The sequence below is a fragment of the Candida orthopsilosis genome (genome assembly GCF_000315875.1).
Source record: "Candida orthopsilosis Co 90-125, chromosome 1 draft sequence".
NCBI lineage: Eukaryota > Fungi > Ascomycota > Pichiomycetes > Serinales > Debaryomycetaceae > Lodderomyces > Lodderomyces orthopsilosis.
This window is the reverse complement of record NC_018292.1, coordinates 2,893,790-2,909,618: the sequence shown is the minus strand read 5'-3', so window position 1 is coordinate 2,909,618 and position 15,829 is coordinate 2,893,790. Positions and strand designations below refer to the sequence as shown.

General features: G+C 36.0%; 5 protein-coding genes and 2 non-coding genes across 7 annotated transcripts; 4 read left to right on the top strand and 3 right to left on the bottom strand. All coding sequences in view use genetic code 12, as the record gives it.

Moving 5' to 3' along the window:
• Positions 1 to 670: 670 nt before the first annotated feature.
• On the top strand, positions 671 to 2,146 carry CORT_0A13360 (Clb2 B-type mitotic cyclin (cyclin-dependent protein kinase regulatory subunit); the record flags this gene model as incomplete). The annotated part of the gene is made up of 1 exon (XM_003867109.1): positions 671 to 2,146. One exon carries the CDS (start codon positions 671 to 673, stop codon positions 2,144 to 2,146), a length of 1,476 nt encoding a protein of 491 aa, XP_003867157.1.
• A 415-nt stretch (positions 2,147 to 2,561) lies between these two features.
• On the top strand, positions 2,562 to 5,150 carry CORT_0A13350 (Esc4 protein; the record flags this gene model as incomplete). Its single annotated transcript, XM_003867108.1, has 1 exon — positions 2,562 to 5,150. The coding sequence occupies one exon, from the start codon at positions 2,562 to 2,564 to the stop codon at positions 5,148 to 5,150; it is 2,589 nt and encodes an 862-aa protein (XP_003867156.1).
• An 81-nt stretch (positions 5,151 to 5,231) lies between these two features.
• On the bottom strand, positions 5,232 to 6,776 carry CORT_0A13340 (Ent1 protein; the record flags this gene model as incomplete). The annotated part of the gene is made up of 1 exon (XM_003867107.1): positions 5,232 to 6,776. One exon carries the CDS (start codon positions 6,774 to 6,776, stop codon positions 5,232 to 5,234), a length of 1,545 nt encoding a protein of 514 aa, XP_003867155.1.
• A 691-nt stretch (positions 6,777 to 7,467) lies between these two features.
• CORT_0_Leu(TAA)_14 lies at positions 7,468 to 7,581 on the bottom strand. Its single transcript has one exon. It is a non-coding gene (tRNA).
• Positions 7,582 to 9,032: 1,451 nt separating this feature from the next.
• On the top strand, positions 9,033 to 9,146 carry CORT_0_Leu(TAA)_13. Its single transcript has one exon. It is a non-coding gene (tRNA).
• Positions 9,147 to 9,771: 625 nt separating this feature from the next.
• Positions 9,772 to 12,054, bottom strand: CORT_0A13330 (hypothetical protein; the record flags this gene model as incomplete). The annotated part of the gene is made up of 1 exon (XM_003867106.1): positions 9,772 to 12,054. One exon carries the CDS (start codon positions 12,052 to 12,054, stop codon positions 9,772 to 9,774), a length of 2,283 nt encoding a protein of 760 aa, XP_003867154.1.
• A 1,463-nt stretch (positions 12,055 to 13,517) lies between these two features.
• Positions 13,518 to 15,797, top strand: CORT_0A13320 (hypothetical protein; the record flags this gene model as incomplete). The annotated part of the gene is made up of 1 exon (XM_003867105.1): positions 13,518 to 15,797. One exon carries the CDS (start codon positions 13,518 to 13,520, stop codon positions 15,795 to 15,797), a length of 2,280 nt encoding a protein of 759 aa, XP_003867153.1.
• Positions 15,798 to 15,829: the final 32 nt, after the last annotated feature.

Below are 15,829 nucleotides of genomic sequence, written 5' to 3'. Positions count from 1 at the left end.
ATTTAGTCCCGCCTTCATTTTCCTCCATTGACCTTTTTTGGCGCCAAGTCCGATTTTTGCTGTATAATTATAAGATTTACGTTGATTCAAATCAGTTCGTTTTAAATCAAAAAATATTCATCAAGGTTGTCTTTCCGAAATTAGTATTTCATTTGTAAAGCGGAGGCTTGGTCTATTGTACTACACGATATATCTCCCAACTTAGTCCTATCCACTTTATATACAGAATCAGACACTAATCACAAACTCAACTGGTACACGCATCCTTTCCAAGACATACATAGTAACACACTTTTCACAAAAACCCACTTTTTGTCAAGAGGAAAGAAGAGAAAAAAAATTAACATTCTCGAGTTTTGGAACAGAGAGACGAATACAATCTACTTTAAAGGAGTGGTTTACTTTTCAACAAATCACCCTCCTAGTCTACCATTCAGTTATCCCAAAGGCCAGTTACCTTGTCTAATTGATTACTGATTTTTCAAGTTGCATCGCAAAGTCATTTATCAACATCGCGACTTTGGTGTAATACACGCATTGGTGGTTCATATTAACTTCATCACTCGTTAACTTCAGGCTAGAAATAGGCGTCGAAGTAGCCATTAAACTACGTTTTTCATTATCCCCTACAAATTAAAGTGAAAGGTACAATAAATTGTCTCGCATTGAGATGCCACAAGCCACAATCACACACTCTGCGAGTAATGAAAATGACTATAAGCTAACAAGGGCAAAGATTCTATCAGAGCAGCAGCTGGGTCTACAACTTGACAGAACATCACAAGAGCCAATCGAGACATCCACTCAAGAACTATACGAAGAAAACAGGCCACCTATATCCACTGCAAAGCAAAGTAAATCTAGATCAACTATAACCACTGCAACTACAACAACACGTCAGTACTTAGGTGATGTATCTAATCAATACCACAGTAGTGGTGTCAAACCAGTACCACAAGCACAGCTGCAGTTGCAACTACTGAAGAAGAGGAAACCATTTGCTAGAGACGTTCAGCCTTTACAAAACAAAGCCAATAGAGTAATACCAATTGTGCCTGATGGGATCAATACAACACAGAAACCACAACTGGCGAATCTACTTGTACCATCACGATTACCTCAAAAAAGACAGGCTACTGAATCATCAACAAACTTGGTCGAAAAGTTGAAAATACCAGAACCCCAGCCACATCACGCATCTGCATCTTCAAACACTATTGCATCCACTTCAACCTATAAGAAGTCACGTTTGATTGATTATGAATGGCAGGATCTTGATGAAGAAGACTACGATGATCCATTGATGGCCAGTGAGTACGTCAATGACATCTTTACTTATTTTTATGAATTGGAACAACGAATGTTGCCCGATCCACAATACCTTTACAAACAGAAAAATCTAAAACCCAAAATGAGATCAATATTGGTTGATTGGTTGGTTGAAATGCATTTAAAGTTTAAATTACTTCCAGAGTCGTTATTTCTTGCCATAAATATAATGGATCGATTTATGTCAATTGAGGCAGTTGAAATTGACAAGTTGCAATTATTGGCCACTGGCTCATTATTCATTGCAGCAAAATATGAAGAAGTTTTTTCTCCCCTGGTTAAAAATTATGCATTCTTCACCGATGGATCATATCTGGTGGAAGAAATTTTGCAAGCTGAAAAATATATCTTGACAGTTTTAAACTTTGATTTAAACTATCCCAACCCAATGAATTTTCTTCGGAGAATTTCCAAAGCAGATGACTATGACGTTCAATCGAGAACATTGGGAAAATACCTATTGGAGATCACTATTATAGATTACAAATTTATCGGAATGAAACCATCCTTGTGTTGTGCCCTGGCCATGTATTTGTCGCGTTTGATATTGGGCAAAATCCCCGTGTGGAATGGGAACTTGATTCATTACAGTGGTGGGTACCGTATCAATGACATGAGAGAATGTGTTGAGTTGATGTTTCAATACATCATCTCACCTATTGAGCACGATGAATTCTTCAAAAAATATGCCATGCGAAAATTTATGAGAGCAAGTACCTTGTGTCGCAAATGGGCCGAAAAATTTCAAATGGAAGGTAGAGATTTATTTGATGAAAGTTTATCTACTCATCGGTTAACGATTGAAGTGGATAACTAGTTTTATCACATACTGTATGACATCTAATTTTATAATGACGCCACGACTTTTTAATTTTGTTTGTTTTGATAAAAAAAAGAATATCGCATTGATTGTATAGTAATATAATCCATGTAGCTAGATGAAGATTGTAGGGGACTATGCTTCTATGCTCTAGCTTGCGTTTGTATTCATGTTCCGGTTTTGCACGTGACTTCTCCAATACGCGTCATTTGTTTTGGAACATAAACAAAATAAATCATAATTTTATACAACAAACCTTTTCATTGAAGCTGCCACTAGAACAGGTTGATAGTGCCTATTCTAGTATATTTCAAGGCTATAACTTCTAAAGATATTTGGCTAATCTTTCTTAGCTTTTTCTACACACTAACGGCAAAAATTATCCCAACCACACGCGTTCGTTTATATAGCCATGTTTCAAGGGTATACTTTTCTAATTATCAAATCTAAAGAGTTGAGTGACACAGAAGCTGCTCAGCTTGAGACAGTCTTGTGCAGACATAACGCCACCAAAGTTTACTCCAAGGATGAGTTCGATAACTCCACCAATTACTTTGATCCACCATCAATCACCCACATCGTCACCAATTCCATCGACTTTATCGAGTATTCACAAGCACAGAAATCAATGATACCAATTGTCACGCCAGAGTGGGTTCATAATTCGGTGAGCCAGAGCATAATGTTACCAATAAAGTCATACAATCCAAACCCTGATTATTTTTTCAGAAATTGCTTTGTTTGTTGTGCTGATAATTTGCCCCAGGGAGATAAGGAGCTCATATATGCTGCAGTACAAGCATTTGGAGGTAACTACTTGGACGTATTATCCAAGTACACCACTCACTTGATAGCAATGGATATGACAAATGAAAAGTCTATCATAGCATCCAGTCTCATTCATGATCCTAATTGCAAAGATCCAGTGATGGATATTAAAATTGTGTTGCCTCATTGGATAGACCATTGCTTAGTAACGGGAAGAAAGCTTGACGAGAAAAAGTACACTCTCCCAGATTCAGACTCCTTTGACATGAATGCCAGTGATCAAGCAGGCGAGTTATTGAATGAGATCAAAAATGATTTCCATGTTCCGATTTTGAATGATTCAGTGCCCTTATCTTCCGACTCATTCAAAGGAGTGGACTACTTTCACGGAAAACGCTTTTATCTTTGCTCTGACTTTAATTTATCACAAAGACTGGCCAATTCTATCAAGGCTTTGATTGAGAAACTTGGAGGTGTCATTGTGTCCACATACAGTGAGGATATCGACATCTATCTTGGAAAGTATCGAAGCGGTGAAACTTACAAAAAGAGTCGTCAGAATAAAAGAATCATTGTTGCAAACTTGCAATGGTTATATTCGATCATTGTCACCAAAAAGTGGGTGTTGCCCCTGAACTCTAATATTTTATACTATCCACTCCCATCCAAGCATATTGAAGAATTTGAAAATTTGAAGATTTCCATTTCAAATTACAGTGGCGATTCAAGAGCATATTTGTCTAGATTGATTACTTTGATGGGTGCAACTTTCACCAAAACTTTGACTAGGGAAAATGATTTTCTAGTTTGTGCCAAACCTGAAGGGAAAAAGTACGATGCTGCTATGTCAAAATGGATTGGCATAGATGGAAAACCAGAGGTCCAAGTTGTTAACCACATGTGGTTGGAAGATTGTTTTATTCAATGGATGAAACTAGGTCACTTCGATGCTAAATATACAAATTTTGGTAATCTGGGTTTGGGGATGGAGCCGCTTATTGGTGGGGCTCATTTGGATGATGAAAAGTTGGATGAACCTACTGAGGATAATACAAATGTCACTGGAAATGTTGATGACAGTATGAGTGAGGATGAAAGTACGCAATCAAGAAAAATAATTCAGCCAACAACATTAGCTAAAGCAAAGAGGGAAGTCACATCTAGCGGCGACTTGATGAAGTTTGCTGAAAACCCGACAGAAGAGAATGAAGATGCAATCAGCATCAATTCTTTGTCTAGTAGTACTCCCAGTAAGTCCGACATTAGTGCTGAAATTGATTCACCCAAGACACCAAATAACTTTGTCGAGACCAATGTCTCTCGCTATGGGGGCAGATCAGCTGCCAAGAAGGCAGCAGCGAAGTTGCACGATAACATGAGTGATTTGAATGCCTATTTGAAGATGTCGAAAAGTAGTAAAAAAATGAAGAATTACATGAACGAGTTGGAAAATACAGTGAATCCAAAACGAAAGCATTTACAAGAAACCAATGACTCCAAAACTGATACGGGTCTGGAAGGTTTAGATGTGAAACGTCTTCGTACTGATGAATGCGGCATCATTGCTATCATGACAGGTTGTGAACAGGACATTGAATTAACAAAGAGCGATTATGCCAAGTTACAATCGATTGGAATCAAAGTAATCACCGATTTGTCAAAGCACACCCCAAATACTTTAATCGCACCCAAAATTCTACGAACTGAAAAATTTTTGAGAAGCTTGAGTAAAGTTTGCCGAATCGTTCATCCTTCATACATTGTCAATGTATTGGCAAATGCTGAAAATAATGGAGATACTTTGAGCTTATATCGAATTGATGACTATGCTTTGGATAAGGTGAATCCGTCAGCAAACACCGACTTGGGAGTCAAGAGCTTACAAACATTGTTGCTGAAAAAGAGTGCCCGTGGGAACCTTTTAGATGGCATAAGCTTGAATCTTAGTAAAAATTTGAATGGAGGAACTGAAGTTATCTCGAGAATTTTGCAAGATCATGGACTAAAAGAGTATAAAGAAGTACCAGCTACACTTACGAAAAAAACGCCAATTTGTAGCTGTAAGTACAAAAGCAAGGAAGTGTCTATATTGATTGCTAACAAAACCAAGGACGTAAAGCTTGTCGCTAGCTTTAAAAAGAGCCACTCCAATGGAGTCGTTTTGAGCTGGGATTGGTGTGTAAGATCGATTTTTGCCATGGAATTACAAAAGTTTGACGAGTTTGAGTTATAAAGTTTTCAAAGAATTTAATAATATACACTTGTATGTCTAACAATGAATCCCCTCTCTCTCACCTCTCTCTTCGATGACCTTTTAAATATCTATCAAACTAGGGCCCTCCCCGTTGGCTTGTTTTTGATACTGTTGTGGTTGTGTCTGTGCATTTCCAAACCCATAACCAGTGTAAGCAGTATTGATTTGTTGTTGTGGTGGCGCTTGTTGTTGTTGATATCCAATACCAGTATTCAAAAATGGATTTCCTGTAGCGTTAGAACTAACCCTGTGTTGATCATTGGTTACCTGTTTATATCCGGTTCCACTTGAGTTGATAAAATTTTGTGTTCTTGTGTGTTGATGTGGAATACGAGCGGCACCAGTGTTTCCAAAAGTGTCCAAGCCAGTTCCTTGTGTCAAGAGATCGTTCAACTCGTGTGTCTCATTAAATCTCGATGACGAGGTATTTTGTTGTTTTAATGGAGCTGTAGACTGAGTATAAAATTGAGCTTGTTGTTGTGCGGCTTGCTGCTGCTGTTGGTACTGTTCTTGTGTCTTTTGTTCAGCTAACGCATTCAATGTCTGAGATTGTGACTTGGATTGGTTGTTTCCGGAGTCAGATCCAAGAGCAAAAGGATTATTGGAACCTGTTTTCAAAGGCTGCAACTGTTCTTGTTGTTGAGGTTGTCCATAGTTGAATCCAGTGAACTGATTTGGCTGGTATTGTGGTTGTGGTTGTTGCTGTTGCTCAAATTGGTTCTGATAAAACCCAGTCTCCATGGGGTTTTGAATAGGATTACCAAACATATCATACTGCTGGTATTGTTGAGTTGGCTGTTGAAGGAATTGTTGTTGTTGCTGTTGTGGTTGTTGATAATAACCAGTCAAGAAATATTGTTGTGGTTGTTGCTGCTCTTCATTCAAATCTAACAAGTTTGCGTTTTGATTCTGCCTTCTCAATTCCTCCTCCTCTAATGAGAGTTTGATTGCGGCTTCCAATTCGGGGTCATTCTCAGTCTCTCTAGCACGAAGTTGTTCTTCTTCAGCCGTCATTCTTGACAATTCTAATGCCTTTTGTAAATCAGCATCGTATGGCTCATCGCCACCTCTATCTCTTCTCCTTTCTCTTCTTCTGTCTCTTCTTCCCTCTCCAAAGTCATCATTTTCATCATCATCGTCAAACGTTCCAGTACGTCTTCCACGTTTAGCTAATGCACGCTCGTGCTTCAATCTCTCGTCATCTCTCAATAATGACACCAACTCCTTTGCTTTAACTCTGATTATTGCACCCTGATCCTTATCTACTTCATCAAGATGAATAAACTCCCTTAATGTTTTTACAATGTAAATGTTGTCCTTTGCCCATAAAACACATTTTTCCGAACCGAACCTCACCAAATAATCCAAAACTGTCAAGGATTTGGCAATATGTCTCCAATTCTTACCTTTATCATTAAGACGGCGATCTAGCATATCCATAACCTCCATGAATTCGGTTTGTGATTGATAGGTGCAGGAAGCTATTTCTTCCATATCATAGGTTGTTGGTCCCGTGGGGTCATTTGAGGTTGCATTTCTCACCAACACTTGTGCTGATGAGTAGCCTCCAACAACATTCTTCATCGATCTTACTATCTTGGACATGGTGAAATTTCAATAAATGTGTTAGATTATAGGTATGGCGAAAACTCCGAATTGTTTCTATGTTTAGGAAAGTTTGATTGCTAATTGATATTCAAACAATAGAAAGTGAGAATTGCAGGGCAGTTAGTTGTATTTAAGTGGTGGCTGTACAATGTATTACTCACAATGACAGCGCTCTATAAATTGATTGAAGTTGTATCAATGAGATAGTGTCTGATGATGATGATAAAGTTTGTCGATAATCATCATTCCACAAGCCGAGAATGAAATTGAACGTAGTCATTCAATCGGGAAAAAGAAATTTCTGGTGATAGGGGAGGTGCTAAAAATTGTGAGTTTGTACACGACTTTTGCGGTGTCTCTTCCTTTTTGCAGCTAATAAAGAGCAACTTCACTTTAGAAACGTAGTAATGTTCATCTTGGGGGCTTAGCTCAGGTGTGTGGCTGTTTTTGCCACAGTCGTTTTGTAGTGGACACTATCGTGTTCGTATTTCAAAGACATAAGTGCTTGGTGCAAACATTACAATACTACTCAGAATCCGTTTCCATTTTATGTGAGTAAATAATATCATGCTAGAACCAGGTAAAAGTTGGTTTAGATCAAAAAGCTAATGAAGCGACTGTGGCATCAACAAAGTGAATTAAACTGCAAAAAACTAGAAGAACACAGTATCCGAAAAGAAAAAAACAATGAAGAGTACGAGATTCGAACTCGCGCGGTAAACATACCAACAGATTACTCTTTTGAAAGGAAATGAATCCCTCGACTTAAGTCTGTCACCTTAACCAACTCGGTCAACTCTCCATATTTCACACCCGTGATTGAGAATGTGCTTCTGGACGGTGTACAACGTTGACTCAAGTCTTACTATTATTTGGGTCGAGAAGGGTGCTAAATTAAATTTTTGTGTACGTAATTTTGGGTCGAGGTCGACATAGGAAAGAAAAAAAGCTTAAGTTTTGAGGAAAGCTCTACAAAACTTTGGTCTAATCATAATTTATAATATAAAAATTCATATAGATAATTGTAATGTTATTTGGTCCAATCTCAAAACTCTTCTCTCTCAGATAAAAACGCATTGTAATCTAGAATTGTTGTCGTTTAAATGCGATCGTGTGTTTCTTTATGAATCACAGCCATTGTAAAGTTTTGTTTCATTATAGGTTTGTTGGAGATTCTTCGAATAATTGAAGATCTACTCATTGGCAACTCAGGTGTTCACACGGTAAGTATGGAGTGTCACACGATTTAGCTAACTTTGAGCAGTCGGTAAAGTAAAGTACGCATTAATGGGGGTTTCAAATTACCATCAAGTCATGAAAATAGAATCCTCATACAGGAATTGTCTTTTGAAAAGTGTGTTACTCTACTTTCTATACCTTATCCTCTGATTAACAATTTTCCGTCGGTTGATTTTGTCAGCGTATTTTTCAAAAGCCGCCTAATCTTTCTATTTTAAAAGGGGAGAAAGAAAAATCAAGAATCGAGTTCTAAATCATCTTTCCACGTATAATCTCGCAGCTAAATACTCAGTTGTTTTAATGTAAAATTTTATGTGACCCTATGAGCATTATCCGAATACGAAGCTCAGTTTATACGAGCTTCAACTGCCTCATACTGAAATACGATATTTGTATGTGCGTTTGGTCACCAATCATATGACAACTTGTGATCTTCTTGAGCTCTGGATTTGAGATAGTTACTTACCTTAATTATAGTCTCTAATTTCTAGCTTTCCAGAAGGGGAATGATTCTTCATGTGATGGCACCGATGTTGTCTTCATGTTTGTTACTTACAAGATTGATATTGCCATGAGAGAACGTAAAATTCAATTGATGAATGCAGTGAGTGTCGAAAAATGTAAAGTCCTTAGTTTCCTGCCAATAAACCTTTAACCAACGCCATAAAGATCTCTGGTTGGTTGCTCATTTAATCAATTTTGGAACTTTCTTGTCAACTTTCCTGCCAAATCCTGTACAAAAAAAATTAACCCCCATATCAATCCCTTAATAACCTTATTATAGATGCAGTGGAAACGTGAAAATTAGTCAGCTTGATAAAACTAAATCTAGACTCAAGCACAGTGAGTACGTTACCTCTTTTATGAAAAGTCTCAGTGGACGGCTGAGTGTCGAATTAAGTTGGTGCGAGAAACGGGTCGACTTCGATAGGGAAATTAGGTCGGCTCTCGCCTAAAGCTGGGTCGTAAAAATGTACAAAATATTAAACGCAAGAATTATATTTTGCAAAAATTGGAGAGTTGACCGAGTTGGTTAAGGTGACAGACTTAAGTCGAGGGATTCATTTCCTTTCAAAAGAGTAATCTGTTGGTATGTTTACCGCGCGAGTTCGAATCTCGTACTCTTCATTATTTTTTCCACCTCTAATCATTTGTTTTGTGTAATTTAATCTCTTTAGTGATGCATGTTTAGCCACCCAAGCTAAAAACAATTTTTAAATATGAATACATTGAAAGACTAAGTACACACTGTTTTTTCAATTATCATACGTAAAAGCAGCACAGCAGCTAGCAAGCAATGATATGTAGCTGATGTTTTCGATGAGAGCACTTCTTGGTTCAAACACCGAATGAGTAGGAAATAGAAAAAGGAGTAAAAAACATATCACACAAAAACAACAACAAAGTAACTACTTCTTTAAGTTACGCGTATATGTACAACGTTTAAACTAACAGAATGCCTTGTGTTCACCAAAAATTTCAAGTTTTACGAGATTAGCACATAAAATTGATTATCCGGATCATCGATTTACTCCCCGTCTTGATATAAATGCGCATTTTGTTGTAGTGTACACACTTATGTGGTAGGACCGCGTCCTTTAAAAGTAAATTGATAAAATGGCCAGAGATGCTCAATTGCCTTTGCATCAAGAAAACTACAAATTTCTCAATCTCTAAATGTAGGCTCTTCTTATCTAACGCAAGAATCTAACTTATACAACTTTAACCCCAATTTAATTAAACTTTATGGGGATCAAGATATCTTCAAAAACAGTCTCTGTTCTTCAACTTTATCACAAACTTCCCTTCGCTCATTACTTTCAGCATCAGGCACACCCCCCAAATCAAATTTGGGAGCAGTACAAAACAACATTTGCAATTGTTCAATCACCTTCAATTCAAAATCATATCCACTTATAGACCCTGAGCTCAACTCCAGTCTTAGCTCATTTCCATAAAGACGTCTTCTATTTCCCTTGTTATCAACGGGTCCTCTTTCATCAGTGGTGAATAATTGTTGGAAGAAGTATTTGGGCCAGTTGGCATGAAGGAAGAATAATGAGGATGATTTGTATAAATGGTAATCGTAGTTGTATTTACTATTGTCCTTTTCATGGCTGGCAAATTGTGTAGGTGGAGTCGACAAGTAAGGATTATCTTCTGGGTCTTCTTCCAATTTATCTTCTTGTTTTTGTTTTTGTTTTGTAGCTGCTGCTTTGTTGTTAACATATTCAGTATCATTATTCGATTGTATGTAGTCAATGATTGGATCATATTGTCCCATAGCGAAATACAAATGTTTATTAGTAGTTCCATCCTTGGGCCCGAATTCTCGATTGAACTCCTGCACTTGATAATAAGGTAAATTTAATTTATGAGCAGCTGCAATGAATGTTTCTTTGTCACCTTCTCCAGCAGCACCTTGACTTAGTAATGGATAATAATAATCAGGTCCATAAGTGTTGTAATACATTGAAAGTAACAACGTTTTAAAATGCACTTTTTTGTTGATGAGTAACTGACCAGTTTCTGAACTTGGTTCAGGTATGGCTCCTTGACAATCATGATAGGAATTATGAGCAATTGAAGTTTCATAATCAGCACTTTGGAAAACACCTCTTGGATCTCCTTTTGTATATGAATTTCTCAATTTCTTTGCAGGATCAACTTTAATACCAGCAATTTCATAAAACTTAGGCGATGTTGATCTTCTCCATAAATCAGGCCATATAACTAAATGGTTGTTTGTGAATGGTTTATTGACAAACAATATGTCGGGGTTCTTGATGGGAATATTGTCGGCATCAAGGTACAAGACACGTTCAAATGAGGAGATGAAAATGGCGACATTTTTCATTTGATAACCAGCTGCGTTACCACCATTCTTGATAACTCGTTCATAGTATGATTTGGGAATGTAATCACTCATTAGTTTACATTTCCCATTTAGATTTGGCAAAATTCTATTGCAAAACTGTTCATCATAATCTTCATGTTTGGGGATGATAACCTCCACGGGTAAACGTGAACCATTTTCTCTCAACACTTTAATCGAAAGTAAAGCCAATTGGTTATATTTGCCACCAGCTAAATAGACAATTCCATCACCCTTGAGGAAATCGTTATATTTATTATATTTGGTCAAATCCTCTGGCCAATCTTTCATCATTGAGTTGATAAACACTTGATGGGAATTCTTGAGGGCTTCCATCTCCATATCATTCAAAGTGATATACATGGATAACAATTCCTTATTTCTAATCAATTCTTGTTGATAATTTTCTCGTAAGTGACCACCATAGACAGGCATTCTTCCATTTTTATGAATCAATTCAAGTTTGAACTTGAACCCATTCATTTGATCATCAGTTAATTTGTTTAATGTTTGGTAATATTTTTCCAACTTAGCTGCATTGGGATAATGTTCATCGTCATTAATACGGTTGATGTTTGGTTTACAATCCTCAATTGTTTTCAATATAGTGTTGAAAAATTCAATAAAAGCAGTTGTAAACTTCATTTCCATATCATAATGATCAGAAAAAGAACTATTCAACATTAATGAATGTTCTTGGTTTAATTTGGAGATGTAATCCTTGTAGTTATATCCATTGATTAGCTTAATATCATAGTTCTGACGTGAGTCGAGATCAGAATTGACAAAGTTCCAAAAATGATGAGTGGTATCCGTGGCAAGATGTTCATTACTCAGATAATCCTTCTGAAACACAACAAAGTCATTGTCTTCGTTGTGATGATAGCCCACTACTTTGTAATCTTGTCCTTTCTTTTGCAGTGACAGCAGCAGCAGCGACAGCGTGGGTAAAGTTAGTGACGATAGTTTACCAAATATTGCAGATACACCTTCTTTGCTGTAGCCGTAGTAACTACCACTATTATCACCATGGTTGTTGTTGTTGGCGGTGGATCTGTCAGTTGAATAAAGCGCCAATAATATGTTGACAAGTGTGAATAAGAATAGTACTGACAATACTATCTGAGTAGCTTTAAACTTAGTAGGAAGAACGAGTGGCATGGTTGCAAAGGAGTTAGCGGTTGTTATTGTTGTTGTTGTTGTGGTGGTGGTGGTGGTAGGGTGAAACTGTTTTTAGGTATAGATAATAGTAGCAACGTGTCAGTGAGTCGATCAAGCTATCTCTCTAGCAATCCTTTGCTCCGTAGGTAAGTCAGTTGGCCAAATTTCACAGTCTGTGTGATTGATATTACTGTTGTTTGTTATTTATGGAGTTAATATAATGTTATTTATCCAATAGTTAATGATAAACAGTGGTAATATCCCTTAAATTTGAATTTCGATTTGAATGATACGAACTTGTATTTGATGAGAAAAACGTTCCTGGCAAAAATCCTAAAACGAGATTTTTTTTCCTCTTTTTAGTTCCTGCACACTGATTAATGGTAATGATAATCACAATAATACTTCCAAGTGGCTTTGCAAATTGGGCTTACTATTGTTTTCGCGTGCTAGATTTAGTTTTGGAAATACCAGGTTTTTTGCTACATCTACTCCCGTACTACTATAGGTGTCTTACCACACTTTCTCTTCCTCTGTAGTTGTGGGTGTTGTAGTAGTTTGTTTTGTTTTGCTTTGCTATAAAAGGGATACGAGATCTCATTTTAAAACATATTGTATTGTGTTATGAAATCCAACGGACATTTTTTCATTTAAAAAAGTCTTAAAATGCGTTTATATGCAGTACCAGATTTATTGTTATTAATAGTAACACAATACACAATTCAAAACAACACAAACAGATACACAAAATACCCAATTGCTTATTTTCGGAATTATACTTACTAGCTCACGTGACATTATATTATTCATGATTAGGTTGTTTTGTTGTGTTAATGTCGTAAAATTAATCACCAAACAACACGACACACACACAACTCACTTCCCCTCTTTGATCCTTCGCTATCAAAAAAAACTCGAAATTGATTCCTTACTACATACTGATTTTATTCTCTAAACTATGTAATCACGCTTTTTTTTTCTTTTTTTAAACTACAGCCCTAATCAAAAAGAACCCTTGATCTTTCCCTCTTTCTCAAATCTTAACAACAAGCAAACAATCCTTAAAATACTCCACTTTATGTATTATACTTCATTGTAGATATTTCTATATCAATTGTTAGTTTTTGGGAATAGGTGGCTCTCACAATGGAAACTGTGTATTCTTCATTCTTTTGTAACACAACATAAATGGCAACCCACATTGTCTACATTGTCCTAATATTCACTATTGCTAATGAGATGTAATCTCAATGTCGTAAATATGTAATATACGACATTCAATCAAATTGTCATTTTATCAAAACAGACAAAATAAATGACAACAAACAACAACACACGACCACAGTTGTCAAATCAATCAAGTCACTTTAATAAAGACGATAACTGTCAGTCGCAATCAATCATCACACTCTTATACATCTATACGACTCGTCTACTATACACATATATAGCATACGACTACCATGTCTAATGAGTACTCTTTATTTGATGATTTGGAACAGGATAATAACCCATCTTTGTATGGTAACGCATCTATACTAACCAATCCTTACAACAGTGGGACATCAGGCAACAACAATCATACCAACTACAAAAGCAACAACGCTGAACAAAAAAACGCACTGTCAGTTGCCAATGGAAAAAAGGTTGAGTCTGAGGGTGTAGTTAATACTACTAGTTCTGCTAAGCGTACACTGAAGAAGGAGAAACAGCAACATAATCTGGTTGCCACTTCGTCATCCTCACCACAGCTGACACCAAAACAACCACACAAACATCTGCCACAGCAACCACTGCGTCAACAACTATCACCTATATCTAATGCTCTTAGTGATAATGACGAATACCCCACCGAATTAGTCAATAGCACTTTGGGCTTATCAAATCAAATAACTCAATTACTTGAAGCATCGGACTTGACCATAGATGTCATAAACTCAGAACGATTAATCAATTCATCAATAATTGTCTACACTATCCAACTACAATCATCCATACTACAAAGTAAAATTGTTGTCAAACGAAGATATAGTGAATTCAAATCATTACGAGATAATTTGTTGAAACTTTTCCCCACATTGATCATACCTCCGATCCCAGAAAAGCATTCTATACTCAGCTACTTATTAAACTCCATCAATCTAAATAATGAATCAAATATAATTGAAATGAGAAGACGATATTTCAAATTATTTCTTGATGATTTAGTGTTTGATGCTAACCCCAAATTAAAAAATTGTCCACTTTTACATAAATTTCTTGATCCAAATTATGAATTATGTTGGTATAATGCATTAAACGAACCACCAGTTAGTTATTTACCAAATAATTTATTATTGGCTAATCCTGTAAATCCTGCTGATCAAAATGGCTTGTATTCAATTTTGCCAATTGTCAATGGGTTTGATATAAGTTCAAATACTGATAATTTATCCAATTTAAAAAAAATCAATGATGATTTGGATAAGTTAAATGATCTGATTAAATTATTTGAATTGAATGGAACCAAAGGTGATTTTGAAGATGATTTAAAATTTACCATCCCGGAGGAGTTAATCACATTTGAAGGGAAATTCCATAAAATCATCACCAGTTTATCATTTTTAAATAAATTGGATATCAAAACAACTAAAGATTACAAGAGTCTAATCAATGTATTGATTGATTTGGGTGGTAATTTAAATAATTTTTCATTACAAATTTATCATCAAAAACCCCATCATTTAAGACAACAAAACCCATCTGAATCTAGTTTTACTACAGACATCCCAAATAACTCCCTCTCTGAAGCAATCGAAAAATTTGGATCAACAATGGATCAATGTTTTTTAAATTTTGAAAATTTTGTCTTGAATCAATTAATACCTCAATGGCAAGAACCTATACATCAATTGATTCAATACAATCAAACTGCCCTAAACTTGATAAAGTTTTATAAATACAAGATTATCCAATTTAAGATTTTGTACAAGTTAAAGTTTAATAAATTCCAACAATTGATTAATATCAATAGTCTAAGTGGAGGAAGAACAGGAGGCGCTAATGCCATTGGGAAACCAAGTTTTACCAAAGCTCACCTGCAGGAAGAAGAAGATGCAGTTGTGATTAACTCACTTGACCATTTAAAGGAGTTAAACAGTCCTACATTAAACAATGCATTGAAAAATATATCAATGAAGAAAGTACAAAAGAAATCTTCATGGTATGGATTATTTGGTGGTAATAATCAAACGAAAAAGTTTAATTTTCAATTACCAGTGGAGGAAGCAAATGGAACAACCAAAGCAACAACAACAACAACAACAACAACAGTCGCCCCAGCAGCACCTGCATCCACTATTCCCACCAGTTCATCAACGGTACAAACAATGATACCGTCACATACATCATCGATAAAATTCAAAATCCAACATCTTGAAAAAGAATTGGATAAAATTAATCAGCTAATTGAATTATGTAATAAAGATATGCAAAATTTGACACAAGCTTTAATGACAACATTTATTGAATTTATTAAGAAATTAGAACATAAATGGTTAGTCATTATGATAAATTATATACGTAATGGTAAAACGTTATTTGAAGAGAATTTAACAACTTGGGAAAATTTTAAAACTTCACTTGAAAATGAAGAAGGTGATGAGAGTGATGGAGTTGTGGGTAGAATATTAGGTGAAAACGTTCTTGGTGGTGGCGGTGTTAATGATGATGATGATGATGATGATGATGAGTATATTATATAGTGATTTGAAGTCTTTGCATTGATACAGTTGAA